The 13,004-nt window shown below is 52.3% G+C and overlaps 2 protein-coding genes across 2 annotated transcripts; one reads left to right on the forward strand and one right to left on the reverse strand.

Moving 5' to 3' along the window:
* Positions 1-634: 634 nt before the first annotated feature.
* Positions 635-1,017, reverse strand: BO82DRAFT_48542 (uncharacterized protein). Its single transcript, XM_025641244.1, has one exon. It carries the CDS (start codon positions 935-937, stop codon positions 719-721), a length of 219 nt encoding a protein of 72 aa, XP_025493148.1. The 5' UTR covers positions 938-1,017; the 3' UTR covers positions 635-718.
* A 5,137-nt stretch (positions 1,018-6,154) lies between these two features.
* On the forward strand, positions 6,155-11,478 carry BO82DRAFT_280679 (DNA-binding E3 ubiquitin-protein ligase SNT2; the record flags this gene model as incomplete). Its single annotated transcript, XM_025631313.1, has 3 exons — positions 6,155-6,935; positions 7,051-7,534; positions 7,593-11,478. 3 exons carry the CDS (start codon positions 6,155-6,157, stop codon positions 11,476-11,478), a joined length of 5,151 nt encoding a protein of 1,716 aa, XP_025493149.1.
* Positions 11,479-13,004: the final 1,526 nt, after the last annotated feature.

Here is a 13,004-nt window from a genome sequence, read left to right on the forward strand (position 1 = left end):
AACTGCATCCCCGACGAGGTGGGCCAAATCTCCTGCTGCCTCAGGCTGGAATCATCTTGGAACCTGCAGTGACCAGGCGGTCGGCGGTCGCAGGTTGCAAAATTACTATGTACTGCTTGAACTTTATACTATAGCATACCTACTTAGTACTAAGGCATATACTTGAGTAGCATAGACTGACTGATGTGTTGTAACCACCAACCACCAACCCACCAACTACCAACTACCAACCAACTAAGTAAGCCATCCCTGCACAACTAGCCAGACCCGACCGCCGCGGAAACGTTCCTGGATCGTCTTTACCCGCTAATCGGAGCCCTGCTGCTCCGCCCAGTCAAGTGCTTGCTAGCACTGCTAGTCTAGTCGACAGCGGCATGCATTTGCATTGTCTGGCTGTTTGGCCGTTTGTCTGTCTCTGTGTCTGTATTATACCGAGTTTTACAAGGTGAGGCTACCTAGTAACTACTAGGTAACAGTCACCAGAAACTCCTTGGCTCTTAGCCCCATAATCGTCCAGTACAAGGTGATGCGCTCCGTATTGATAGTCGAGCACAGACACCGCATAGAGGAAACCATCCAAAATCAGTCACGCATTGCCATGGAAAGATGAGCAAGGGCGACCAGGCCAGCTTGGTCATTTGAGCCATATAATCATCTTCTCGCCTCATGAATGAGTACGTATGCATACAGAGAATTAATTGTCTCTTGCCGCCTTCCTTCACTTTGACTTTCTCTTGATCAACTCATCGGCACCCACACTATACACGAGATGGAAGCTGTTTTGGTAACCTGCGATCACCTGACACTTATCAGCCTGGTGAGTCCGCCCGCCGGGCTCTACTTGGAGCCCACCCACACTTGCCTGAGTTGGTCTAGACTGAGAGGCACCTGGCAGGCTCCGACTCAGTGCACAGTTCAAAGAACCAACAGCAACCATAATAGCAACCGTTTCACCTTCGGAATCTCAATTGCGGGATAGGTGGCTTACCGAATAGTACTGACACCACTCTCCCCCGGCCCCCCTTCGCCCTTAGTGTTGTTAGTAAAGGGCTCAGTTTGCTGGCCCGTTCCCGATGTCTTATTCCAACTTTCTCTCATGTTTTAGCTCAGGCCTGCGATGAGAGATATATATTAGTGGCTGGTAGTCCGCAGAGAGCCTGCCCGAAAACGGCCACATACACTGCCTCAGGCTGGTCATCATAGCGATGGACCCGGAGACGCCAGACCCAAAACAGAATCGCAGCAAAATAGCCTGGAGGTCTACGTAGTGAAAACAAGAAGAGAAAAATTAAAATCAAAAGAGCGATTGAAGACTCCACTCCGTTGTGGCCACTCCCGCTTGAACGAACCTGATCGAATATATTCCCCGTACAATACACCGTACCAAGCATTTTCCGAGGCATCATTTAGTTTCGGCCTCCTCAGAAAGAAGTTACCTGAGTTATAAGTTGTGAGCCGGTACAGCCAACTTATATACTGTGATTGATGTTAGTCTGGCAGGGAGACCCTGTGGGAGGTTTTAGCTGTTGATTGTGCAGTTCCATACCCGTCTTCTGTAGGCGCTAATACTAAATGTCAGTTTCTATAGCATAGTTTCTAGTGCTACAGCCTGTCCGTCCCCATAGTTACCCTATGGGACGATCCAGTTCCGTCAGCATGCCGCGTTTGCGATTCCCACAATACATCGAATACACGGTTTGACACATGAGCTAGAGCTGGCACAACTTGTCCGCCTGATGCGACTGTTCTTGCTTTTTCTTTTGTACCTTTTTTTATTCTTTTCGACACGGCGCATATTCTTGCATTTTACCGTTGCTCCAGTGTCCAATTTACCTGATAGCACTGTATGCATTGCAAGATGATTGTCCAGTAGCAAATATCAACCAGTCTCAGTCGTCACGATGAAATGATACTGTGCCCGGCTGAGTAGGTGATTGGAAGGTGGCAACAAAAGCCAGTGCAAGGAGTGCGGCAGCAAATCATCAGGCGTAAATGAGCTGACTGGATGGATGTTCTTGAATTCAGGAGGGAGTTTCCAAGGTACGTTAGTTGTCTGGGTCACTTGGATGCCTACCAGCCAAGTCACTGGCAGCCGACTGCCCATCGGGATGATGTAAGTGAACACAACTTATTACACTTAGCACAGAGAGTTTGCATCCAACGAAGCTGAGGGCGTGTGCGCTTCGCCCTAGGCACTAGAACAAAACGCTATCTGTATCTATTGTTCACAATGTTGAAGGCCAAGAAAAAACCGCCGCATCCATGCCACTCAGACGATCCGCCGTCGCGGGGAGAGGGGGAGGGAGGGGAGGTCCCCAGCAGAGAAAGGTAACTAGGGAATCGCGCGCGCTAAGGGTTCTGGCGGCTTTGGCCATATTACTCAGTAGTCAGTAACTAGTACCTAGCACTGCAGTATTCCCGCCATCGCCGAAGGATTTCTGCTTAGTGTTATTATCACATCACTTCTTCTCGTTAAAGTCAACTCCGACCACACGCGACCATCCAACCATATTCATTCGCGTGGGAAGAAGCCAAGTCCTAGTGGGTTCTCCCGGGAGGAGGCCGTCATCTTGCATGCCGTACTGTACAATAATGAGAGAACCCCGATGACAGAGGGGTCAGTTTACGGTAGTTCGCATGAGGTTCGACCCATGCTGTACAGTACAGTAGTCTATCACAGACACAGACAGACATACAGATAGTCAGTCAGTCAGTCAGTCAGACCGACACGCTCAAATGATCTACTACATATACAGTGTTCCGCTACTAATTCACCACTAGTCAATTAGTACTGCAGGTCAAGAGGAGCCACGGTACCGACAGCCCTCTCCCTTTTCGCTGTATTGTTCTGATCCGAGTTTTCGGTTGTCTACCTAGTCTAAAATGGCTTAGCATTGTCCCGGACGTCTCCATGCCTCCAGTTCTTTCTTTGGTCGTACGGAGCCACTCTTGCACAAAATGCCCCTCCCCTTCCTGGCCGTGGACCTCCCGTGCCCCGGTAAAATCGGGAATGATGGTGGACAGACCCTAAAATTTGATAAATGAGAAAGAAAACTGGGAACCTCACGGGCAGAATATCCAAGCATGCATCCTGATACCTCATCTCCAAGAGAAAAACCTAGCTCTATATCAAGCTAAGAGCTGAAGAGCAGAAAGACCAAAGTCAAAGGGGGATGGGAAGTTAGTCGGCTGCTCTAATAATACTACCAAGTGCTGTACAGTACCTACTTATCTGGCTGGTGCTTGTTTCGAGAAGTTCCCTGTAACATCCTAAACACACTGCGGTATCGCTCTTCATGGGTCATTCCGAATAACCTCGACCTTCAAACCCCCTGTCCAATTCCCCTAAGGTATAGACCATGTTGTGCCTAGATATATCAAGCATGTGGCTCTTGCAGTCATAGACGATCCAACAGATGCGGTGGTCTTTACTTAAACGCTCCAGCCCGAACGCGGAATAGACTTGGCGCTCAGGATTTCAGATTCAACGCGCATGCGCTGCCCTACGTGACAACATTCCTGCCACAGATAAAACATAAAACATACATACATACATACGTACATACCCTCTTATTTTTATTTTTATTCTATTTTCTTGTCCATCCACACTCCCTCCACCTTCCATTTCTGCGGTGAACGGAGCCGAGCAAAGTCTATCCGGCCTTTTGATTCTTCCTCTGCTCTTAGCATCCCTCCTCTCTCTCTCCCTCCGTCTCAGTTGCACTTGTTCATTCAAGTTTCGTCAGATTCCCCCCGGGCCGGTCGACCCTTGTTTTAATTCTTGGGCGCTTGCCTCATCATATATCGCGCTCCTCGGCCCATGGCTGAGGACCCCCCTTCCCTGTCCCGATGTACCATCATTCTTTCTCTTAGTATCGGGTCGTTCGGCCCACAGCAGCAGCAATTCCTTTCCAAAGGGCCCACGACAAGTATCCGAGAGCGTTGGGACTAAGGCATTTCCGCTAAACCCAGTACAATAACGTAGATCTCCCAATGGGTCAAATGCGCCGCCGCCTGCGAGCAAGGGGAACAATAGGTTATAAGCAATCAAGAAGCTACCTTGTCAGCAACCGCTCAGGGAGGAAGTAGAACCACGCCCGGCCTGAGTCTGCCAGTCTGCTGTCCCGAAAGAGGATGCTCCTGACCTCCGCAGGCTATGACGGCGCCCGGTCAGCCTAGCCGGTCAGGTCACCCATTCAGAAAACCAGGAATTGAAGGCATATCAGAATTTGAGGAGGGATAGCATGGATGAACGGGGAAGAGGTAGAGCGACAGTCCCAGAGTCCCAGAGTCTAAGATCCTGGAGAAGACTGGCTACATTGCTCCAACTGAACATATTGCCGAATCTGCTAGCCAGCATCTCTGGGTCATTTGGCTTGTCTGGGTTGGATGGAGGAGGATCCGTCATATTAACCCATCGGGACTAGGGGCGAGGATGTGGACTGGTCGGGATCCCAGCTGGTCAATCAGTTAGTGTAATTGTAGTACTCGTAGGTAAGTTCAAGTTATTAGTTTAGTACTCCATTGTGCTGTAGGTACGAGTAGGTAGGAACTGGTGGAAGGGAAGAAAGGAAGGAAAGGAAGGGAATCTGAAGTATTCCATCGTGAGTAAAGTGATTCTCTCGGGTCTCGTTCGTTCTCGCTCTTCTGCTACCGCTGATGTTGCTGCATATTATTTTCGCTCCTTCAACCCAAGCTTCTGACTTTTCACGTTTCCTGTCTGCGGTGGTCTTGACTCGAGTTTCTATCTTCATCCTCTTTTTGCCTCCTTCCCCCACATCCCTCCCTCCTCCCTCTCTCTTCCTCTCTTCCTCTCTCCCTCTCCCTCTCTCTTCCTCTCTTTCTTCCCCTTCAAGTTCTATTCTCCCCTCCCTTCTTTGAACCCTGCCCCGTTTTGACTTCCCCTCCCCGATATCCCTCCCCTTGGGTCCCGGGAAATGCACTAGTCCAATATAACATACATTCAATACAATCTCGACCGTGAGGATCGATCGACTACCCATTTTCCCTTAGGCCCTCCTCCATCAACTCGGGATTTAAGGGACTATAACAATTGGGGGCGAGGGTCAACTGTGATTATCACGAACTACTTACTTTCCCGTGCCAGTCCTGCCACAAGGACTAGACCAATTTGACTGGGTCTAAAGTGATCTTATCCGTTCTTCCCAATCTCTTACTACTCTTCTTCGTTCATCTTGTCCGTCCTTTTGTCTTTTTCCACTCTTTCTTTCTCACACGCATCCACACCCTCTTCCCTCCCTCCCCCCTCCCCTCGGTCCCCACGAGTCTCCCAACGCCTTAGTGTGGCTCTACTTTGGTTTGGCTTCCACCGCCGCTAACCTTCATTTTACTACCCTACTACGGTTCTCTTCTTCTCTTTCTACTCTTTCCTTTCCATCCCTCCTTCCTCTCTCTCTCTCCCCCTCTCTCTCTCTCCCTCTCTCTCTTTTTGATGTCTTTCTCGCCCTACACTTTGCTTTTCCTTCTCGCGTTCCGATAATTTCTCTCAATTTGCCTTCTTGTTGTCTTCGGGCTTATCATTCCATTCGAGCCTACTCCCCTGTGGTCTTCCTTCTCTTCCGGGGAGACTCATTATCTATCTGGATTGACATTTCACCGCCGACCTCGATTTCTCTGGGAATTATTGTTCAAACATCAACTTCACCCGTTCACCCTTCCTTCCGCCCTTGCGGGAATAAAAGCGTGAATTGAGACTGAAGTTCGGCACTGGCATTTCTAACTTGACTCTTCTTCGATTGTTCTTCATCGACTGTCTCTGTTCTTTCCTTTTCAGTGCGGTCGTAGGCAGAGAGATATTCCAACATCTTTGCAGCCTTCCTCCCTTTATCCTAACCCCCAAGGCTTGATTGACTTGGTGTTCCTCTGTCCTTCTGATTGCCGCCCCTTGATACTCGGTTCACGCCGCTGTGCAATATCTCCACCCGCCTGCAGAGTCAGTTCTGATGAGGGATCGCCTTCCCGTCACGGCCCGTTGCTGAGCTTCGCATTTCCGCCTCTTCCTCCCACCAGCCAAATTGTTTGGTGTTTCTTCCGCTTGGTGGTAAACCTACCACACGACACGCCCGCCACGCTGGAGGCACCACGGCCATTTTACTTGGTTTGTTTATTTGGAAATTTTGCCTGAGGCTTGGTCATGGCCTCGAACAGGTCACCGCCTCACAAGTCACTGCAGCCCCAGCACACTGCGAGGCTCAGTTCATCATCTCCTTCTGCAGTCCGTCAAATGCCTACTCCCGGTCTTGCTTCTCGGACGGGTTCCGCAGAGTCTCCCACGCCCCAAGGGGCCGCCACCGGGAACGATCTGCAATCGCAACCGCATTCTATCGCGGCTACTGCCTCACCGGCCTCCGAGGCCACTCTCACAGCCACTGAGCCGCCCAGCGCGTCTACGACGCCGGCTCCATATGGCACCCGCTCAAGAGGCCGCAATGCAGCGCCACGTCCCAATTATGCGGAAGATCGCGACATCGACATGGATTTGGAGATTGCCCAACCCGCGCCCAAATCCACTAAGCGGACGAGTGGCGTGGCAGGTCATCCTGTAAATGGTTCCAAAGTCGAGGCCGAGAAAGTAGCATCCTCGTCAAGCTCACGGAAGAGTCTGACGGCGACAAATGGCGCAACTCCCACCGCCGCACCAAACCCTTCCATTCCCGGCACATCGTCATTTTCTGCCAAACCTGACGAGACCAATGCCAATGGGGGAGGAAATTCGTCCAGAAAACGAAAACAACCAGCTAGCTCGACGAGCACTCCCACGGCCAATGGAAGTGCCGCGAAGAAAATATTTACGGCTGCTCCAGGAGCCAGTCACCACCAACCGGACACGAATATGGTCAGTTTTGAGGAGCGTGGCGCTTATTTGGAAGATGGCAAGCTCATAGCGGATGATGGCACTACGTTTGCCATAAATGGTTAGTCCTTCTCCTCCCGAGTTCTCATTGTTGTGTTCCGAACGTTCCTTGTCAATCAGCGCGCGCCGGGTGTCTGAAAGAGGCTGGAAGAAAAGATGCTAAGGCCGTGCGCTAGACCATGTTTACCTCATCTGTGAACCGCCAGGCGAACCGTATTACTTGGCGCGGATTATGGAGTTTCTCCCCTCCAAGAATACCGCCTCGGGCCCGATCGAGGCGTTACGCGTGAATTGGTATTACAGACCACGTGACATCCAACGGAAGGTCGCAGATACGAGATTGGTCTTCGCATCAATGCACTCCGATACCTGTCCACTCACCTCCCTGCGTGGAAAATGTTACATCTCCCACCTGTCCGATATCTCGGACTTCGACGAATACAGGAAAACCCGGGATTGCTTTTGGTACGACAAGATGTTCGACCGGTACATCCATCGCTATTACGATGTAATTCCTACCAGCAAGGTCATCAACGTCCCCGGCAATGTCAAGAAAGTCTTGGATGAACGCTGGAAGTTTGTCCTGGTCGAAATCGGGAGACGGAAGGAGTTAACCAGTGCCGTGAAGACGTGCAAACGGTGCAGTTTATATGCCGCAAAGTAAAGCCCAATTCTCTTCATTCGGATTAGGAGACCGTGACACTAATGAATATACTAGTACGGACTCGGTGGATTGCGCTGTCTGTCATAACACTTATCACATGTACTGCGTTCGACCCGTCCTGACAAAGAAGCCTGCACGAGGTTTCGCATGGGCCTGCGCAGCATGTAGTCGAGCGCAGGAACGAAAGCTGGAGGCACGGAACACCCCGCTGCTCGGGGAGGTGCCGCACCCTGAAGGTGAAGAGGAAATAGTGGAAGAGGAAGAGGAGGATCCCAACGCCGCGGCGAACGCCACCACAGGCAGCACCCCAGCTCCTGTCGAGGAGGAGGTCCGACCAGCTACGAAGGAACAGGTGGCACAGGCCAGGATGTGGCCTTACCGCTATTTGGGGATTCACTGTCGGGTTGAAGACGCCCTCGATTACGATGACCGCATATATCCACGGGCGAGCTCTCGATTGGGGCCTCGCCACCAGGCAATGGTGATTCCGTGGCATGGTAGGCCGGTGGAGTATGTCAAACCGATCGATATCAAGAAGAAATACTTGAGAGGCGGCAGCGGTCGGAAGGATTCCAAGCTGTCAAAGGAAACGCTTGCCGCGATCGAGGCTGCCAAACAAGAAAAAGCGAACCGGCCGAAATGGGTGCTGGACGAGCCTGCGGGATACGTGCGCCGCGGTGAGGATGAGCCGGTACCAGTAGCGGGAAAGCAAGTGCGTACCGCCGAATTAATGATCAAAATGCCCACTGCAGGACAGATTTTAGCCCGCGGAGAAGACGACATGCCGGGCACTGATCTCAGCCCTGCCGACAGGGAGAAGTTTATCGACAATTACATGGAGCAAGCCAAGGCATTGGCTCCTGACTTGGGAGTGGAGGGGTATTCTACGAACTTCCTCGACAAAGCTCTTGAGTTGCTCTATTCTAACAGCTTTGATGTCAAGGCGGCTCTTACGAAGTTGAAGCAAGTCAACAAATACAAGGACCTCAAGGAGCCCCACCTGCGCCCGGAAGAAGTCAAACTATTTGAACAAGGAGTTGCCAAGTTTGGATCGGAGCTACGCAATGTCACCAAGCACGTTGGGACCGTACCGCATTACCAGATCGTCCGGTTCTACTACATGTGGAAGAAGACCCCGCGCGGTCGTCAAATCTGGGGAAGCTACGAAGGCAGGCGGGGTAAGAAAGAAGCCAAGCGACATAATGCTGCGAAGCTGGTAGATGATGTGGCGGATGATCACGACGACTCGGCGTATGATAACGAGAAGGCCGTGGAGAAAAAGCGTGGGTTTCAGTGCAAATTCTGTTCTACACGAACCTCACGCCAATGGCGACGCGCGCCAGGAGTCCCGCCTGGCACTACAACACCTAGTGAACCCTCCTCTAAGCAACGAGATAAGGGACCACAGCTCACCGTGGCTCTATGTCTGCGTTGTGCTCTCCTGTGGAGAAAATACGGCATTCAGTGGGAGAGTGTCGATGAGGTTGCGAAGAAGATTGCGCAGAGTGGTAACAAGTCATGGCGCCGCCGCGTAGACGAGGAGCTCTTGACCCAGCTTCTTCTCTCAACCGAAACTCCAATCAGCATCAACAGCGCCACAGCGGCTACGGCAGCCTCATTAGGTGTTCCGGTAAATGCTAATCCCCAGGTACAACAACAGGAGTCCACAAAGAAAAAGGGACGAATCACGGACAAGGATAGTGCTACAACCTCCACAGCGACATCTGTGGAACCACCTGCGCCGAAGAAGAAACCACCGACCGAGAAGGTGCCGGAACCTCCGCCAATCATGCCTGATCCTCCCAAGGCGAAAACGCTCCCATGCGCCATCTGCAACAAGATGGAGCCCATGGGAGACCAGCACTTGTCTTGCCGAGATTGCCGACTGACCGTTCATCGCGGCTGCTATGGTGTTAGCCCATCGCGTAACTGTGTCAAATGGCTTTGCGATATGTGCTCGAATGACCGAGAGCCCATGATTTCGACTTGCTACGAATGCGTCTTGTGCCCAGTGACCTGGACGGAACATGAATTGATGGAAGCGCCGAGATCAACGCACAAGAAAAAGACCGAGCGCGATCGTGAGAAGGAGAGACTCGAGAAAGAATTACTCACCGAGGCCATCAAGCTCTACCGGCAGCGGCAGGAAGATGTAGGCAAGCCGATCGGTCCGCGCGAGCCGCTCAAGAGAACTGCCGGTAATAATTGGGTTCACGTCGCCTGTGCCGTTTGGACTCCGGAAATCAAGTTTGGGAACTCCAAGGAGCTTGAGCCAGCCGAAGGCTTTGGACTGATTCCTGCGGACAGGTTTCGGGAGGTATGTAAGATCTGCAAGACAGACAAAGGTGCATGCGTGCAATGCCATTATAGCAACTGCAACGCCCGTTTCCATGTTGGGTGTGCGTTCCAGGCGCAGTACAAGTTTGGCTTCGATATCACGCCCGTGAAGAGCTCCAGGCGGGATACCGTGAGCAGCGTGCGACTTGGAGATGAGTATGGGTCTGCTTCGGCCGGAATCTGGTGTCCTCATCATACCGTTTCCGCAGTTGTGCATGAGATTGGCGAGCCAACCGAGGAAGCGGGCTTGATTGCGCTGCAGCGCTACGCGCAAGTCTACAAACAAGCGGACTTGAGCTTGACTGGGACTGTTCGGAGAGCCAATTACGTACAACAGTCTGCCGGTGCATCGCATCACTCTGCAACAAACCCTGGGAGTCGCCGTGTCTCGACCGTCAACGGTGTGGTGCCCCTGTCGACGACTACCAGAGACAATCACAAGGTTATCCCGGCATCACCAGAGCATGCAGCAGATGAAATGGTTATCGACTCCGAAAACCATGTTCCTCGCCCAGCCACCGATAGCAATTCTGCCCGAAAGTGTGCTCGCTGCTCCAGCACCTGCACGCCCAAATGGTGGTCGATCGACAAATCGCGGCGCACAACTGACCTTCGGACGCCTCTGTTGAATGGAGCTGGTCTAAATGAGTCAAGATATCCCGGCACGGCATCGGCCAGCCCTCCTTACCTTTCTCGCAAGCCATCTCAAACCAGTCTGCCCAGGCTCAACGGCGACTACGCATCTCCAGAGAACGGTACGGTGTCAGCAGACGGATCGCAAGGGCTAGTGGAATGCCACAAGTGCCACCTCAAGAAGCCCGTTTCTCAGCCATCGCCCGAACCTCGACCGTCGCCATATTCCGCTTCTCGACCAGTCCTGCCGAATCCTCCAATGCGCGAGTTCCATACCCACCCGTATGGCCCTGGATCACACCACGCCCACGCCCATCCGGCTCAGCCCAGTGTTCTTGCCAGACCGATAGGCACGCCTTCGCACAATGGGCCTGACTGGTATGACCAGCGATCCAATGATTATGCAGATGGCCGATTGCGCAATGGTCTACCGGTGCCTGGGTATCGAGGAGGGCCCCCGCCCCCACCAGCGCACCACATCAATGGCTACCAACCGGGTCCAGCGCACCATGCTCCTCCGCCTCCCGCTCCTCGCTATACGGCAAGCACACACCCTCCTCCGCCCCAGCCCTACTCGGCCCATCAGAGTCCCTATGGACCGCCCTCGATGCTGTCGCCTCGCCCTTCGCACGCTGCAGGGCCCCGCCCGTATGCACCTTCGGCTTCACCACCGGATATTCAGGCCACGATGGTCCGGCGCTCACCCTCTCACACGCTCAGCGCCCTGAATGGAGGGCCACCGCCGCGGGTGTATTCCGTTGATCGGGTCCTCGGGGCACCAGCCCAGTCACCCCCGATATCTCAAGCCCACGTTGACCCTCGAGGGCCGACCCCTCCCGTGAAGCCGGACGAAACGCCCCTCGGTGGAGGGCCGAATCTGATGAGCACGGGTAGACACACGAACAATGGTGGAACGAATGGCGGCTCTGGCGCCAGCGCCAGTCCTTCCTTGAAGAACTTACTTTCCTGAGAGGGTTTTGGAGGAAGCCGCCACAGACCCACGAGACCATGTACCATAGTCTTCTTTTCCCCTTCTTCTTTGCATTTACTTTGGGACTATTTCTGGTAAGGTAAATACGGGCGATCCTCGTGGACTAGAACTCTCCGTGTATGTATTGCCATGCTTCTCTTCACCTCTGTCTTACTTGTCTCCTTTGCATCGTGCTTGCTATACCAGGTTATCATTTGCGTTTTGCGTGATTACGCTCCGTGGGATGGATTAATGGCCTCCCTCTCATGTGGCATTGGAATTTCGAATGTTTGTTATTAAATATCCTCTTGACCCCAACCAGGGCGGGTTACGAATGATAAAGAAAGATTTTTCCTTTTGACAAGTACAGTGTCTGGATGCGGGGCTAATGGAGGTCCTCGAGGCTGCTTGGCGGCCTGAGTGCTGCCCACCAACTGAAGGACTGGGTCCAGTACTTAGTGAGTACCGTACGGAAACTGCCGAAGAAAATAGGCAGCAGGGATTGGGTCGGCAGGATCAGTATCCTAGAAATTCCACCTGTATGCAGAGAGATACAGTAGTAGATGGAGGATGTACGATGCAGTTGAATGGAACCAGTAAAGAAGTGGGTGGGTTCCATTGGCGGCGGGAAGACCAAGACCGAAATATATTTCCGGGAAATCCAGCCTGACGATCCCTTTGAGACATAACGCGCGTTCATGTCTTGCATATGGTTGAGTTGAGAAGTAGTGCTCTACTCCCCACTCAGGGTTTTTGGGGGTTGGCATGCCCAATTGACTAGTTGTCTAATATGAATGAAGTACTGTTCAACTAGGGTTGGGGGAATTGAAATACCATCCGAGGTGACACGTGAGACAGATAAATAGGGAGGGTGGTGGTGGTTGTTGGGCAGCATCAGTACCAGCAACAGCAAACAGCAGCAAGAACAGCAGTGGTCGAAGCTCCTTGCATAAAACCGACCCCGTTCCGCCCGGTGGATTCCATCTCTCTGTCTCTCTGTCACCGTATGTCTCTCTCTCCTCTCTTGCTTTCCCTGTCTTATCTTTCTTTCCCTTTATCATAATAAGAAAACATACATTTATTTTCCGACCATTAGCCTGGCCACCCACCAATCCCCAAGTCTCAAATTGAAAGCCAGAGAACCCGAATTCTTCGGGTTCGGTTGAAGGAGCCGGTTTCCCTCCTCCTTGTCAGCCCCAACTTGGAACCCTCACCCGCGGTTTGAAGGCGGACGGATCTGCTTCCCATTGTTGGGATTCTGTACCACAACATAAAAATCACATCATGGACGGTGGTCGACGTCACTGGGGGGGGGTTTGCCACTCTCACTCAGTATCGTTCGATTTGTCCCTCCCGATGCGAACTTCCAGAGGACCGTTGAACATAGGTGAACAAGAACCTTTGATGTCAAGATCAAGGTGTGGTGACCATGTCCGTGTATAAGTGTTTGTATGTGTTTGTGTGTGTGTGTGTGTGTGTGTGCGTGTGTGTGTGTGGAATGGAAGTTCTAGAAGACCTGCCAATGA

Source organism: Aspergillus uvarum, assembly GCF_003184745.1.
Source record: "Aspergillus uvarum CBS 121591 unplaced genomic scaffold BO82scaffold_19, whole genome shotgun sequence".
Taxonomy (NCBI): domain Eukaryota; kingdom Fungi; phylum Ascomycota; class Eurotiomycetes; order Eurotiales; family Aspergillaceae; genus Aspergillus; species Aspergillus uvarum.

What these genes read in the sequence shown, in the direction of transcription:
- BO82DRAFT_48542 (XM_025641244.1), bottom strand. Translation starts at nt 937, where the DNA reads ATGGTTGCTGTTGGTTCTTTGAACTGTGCACTGAGTCGGAGCCTGCCA.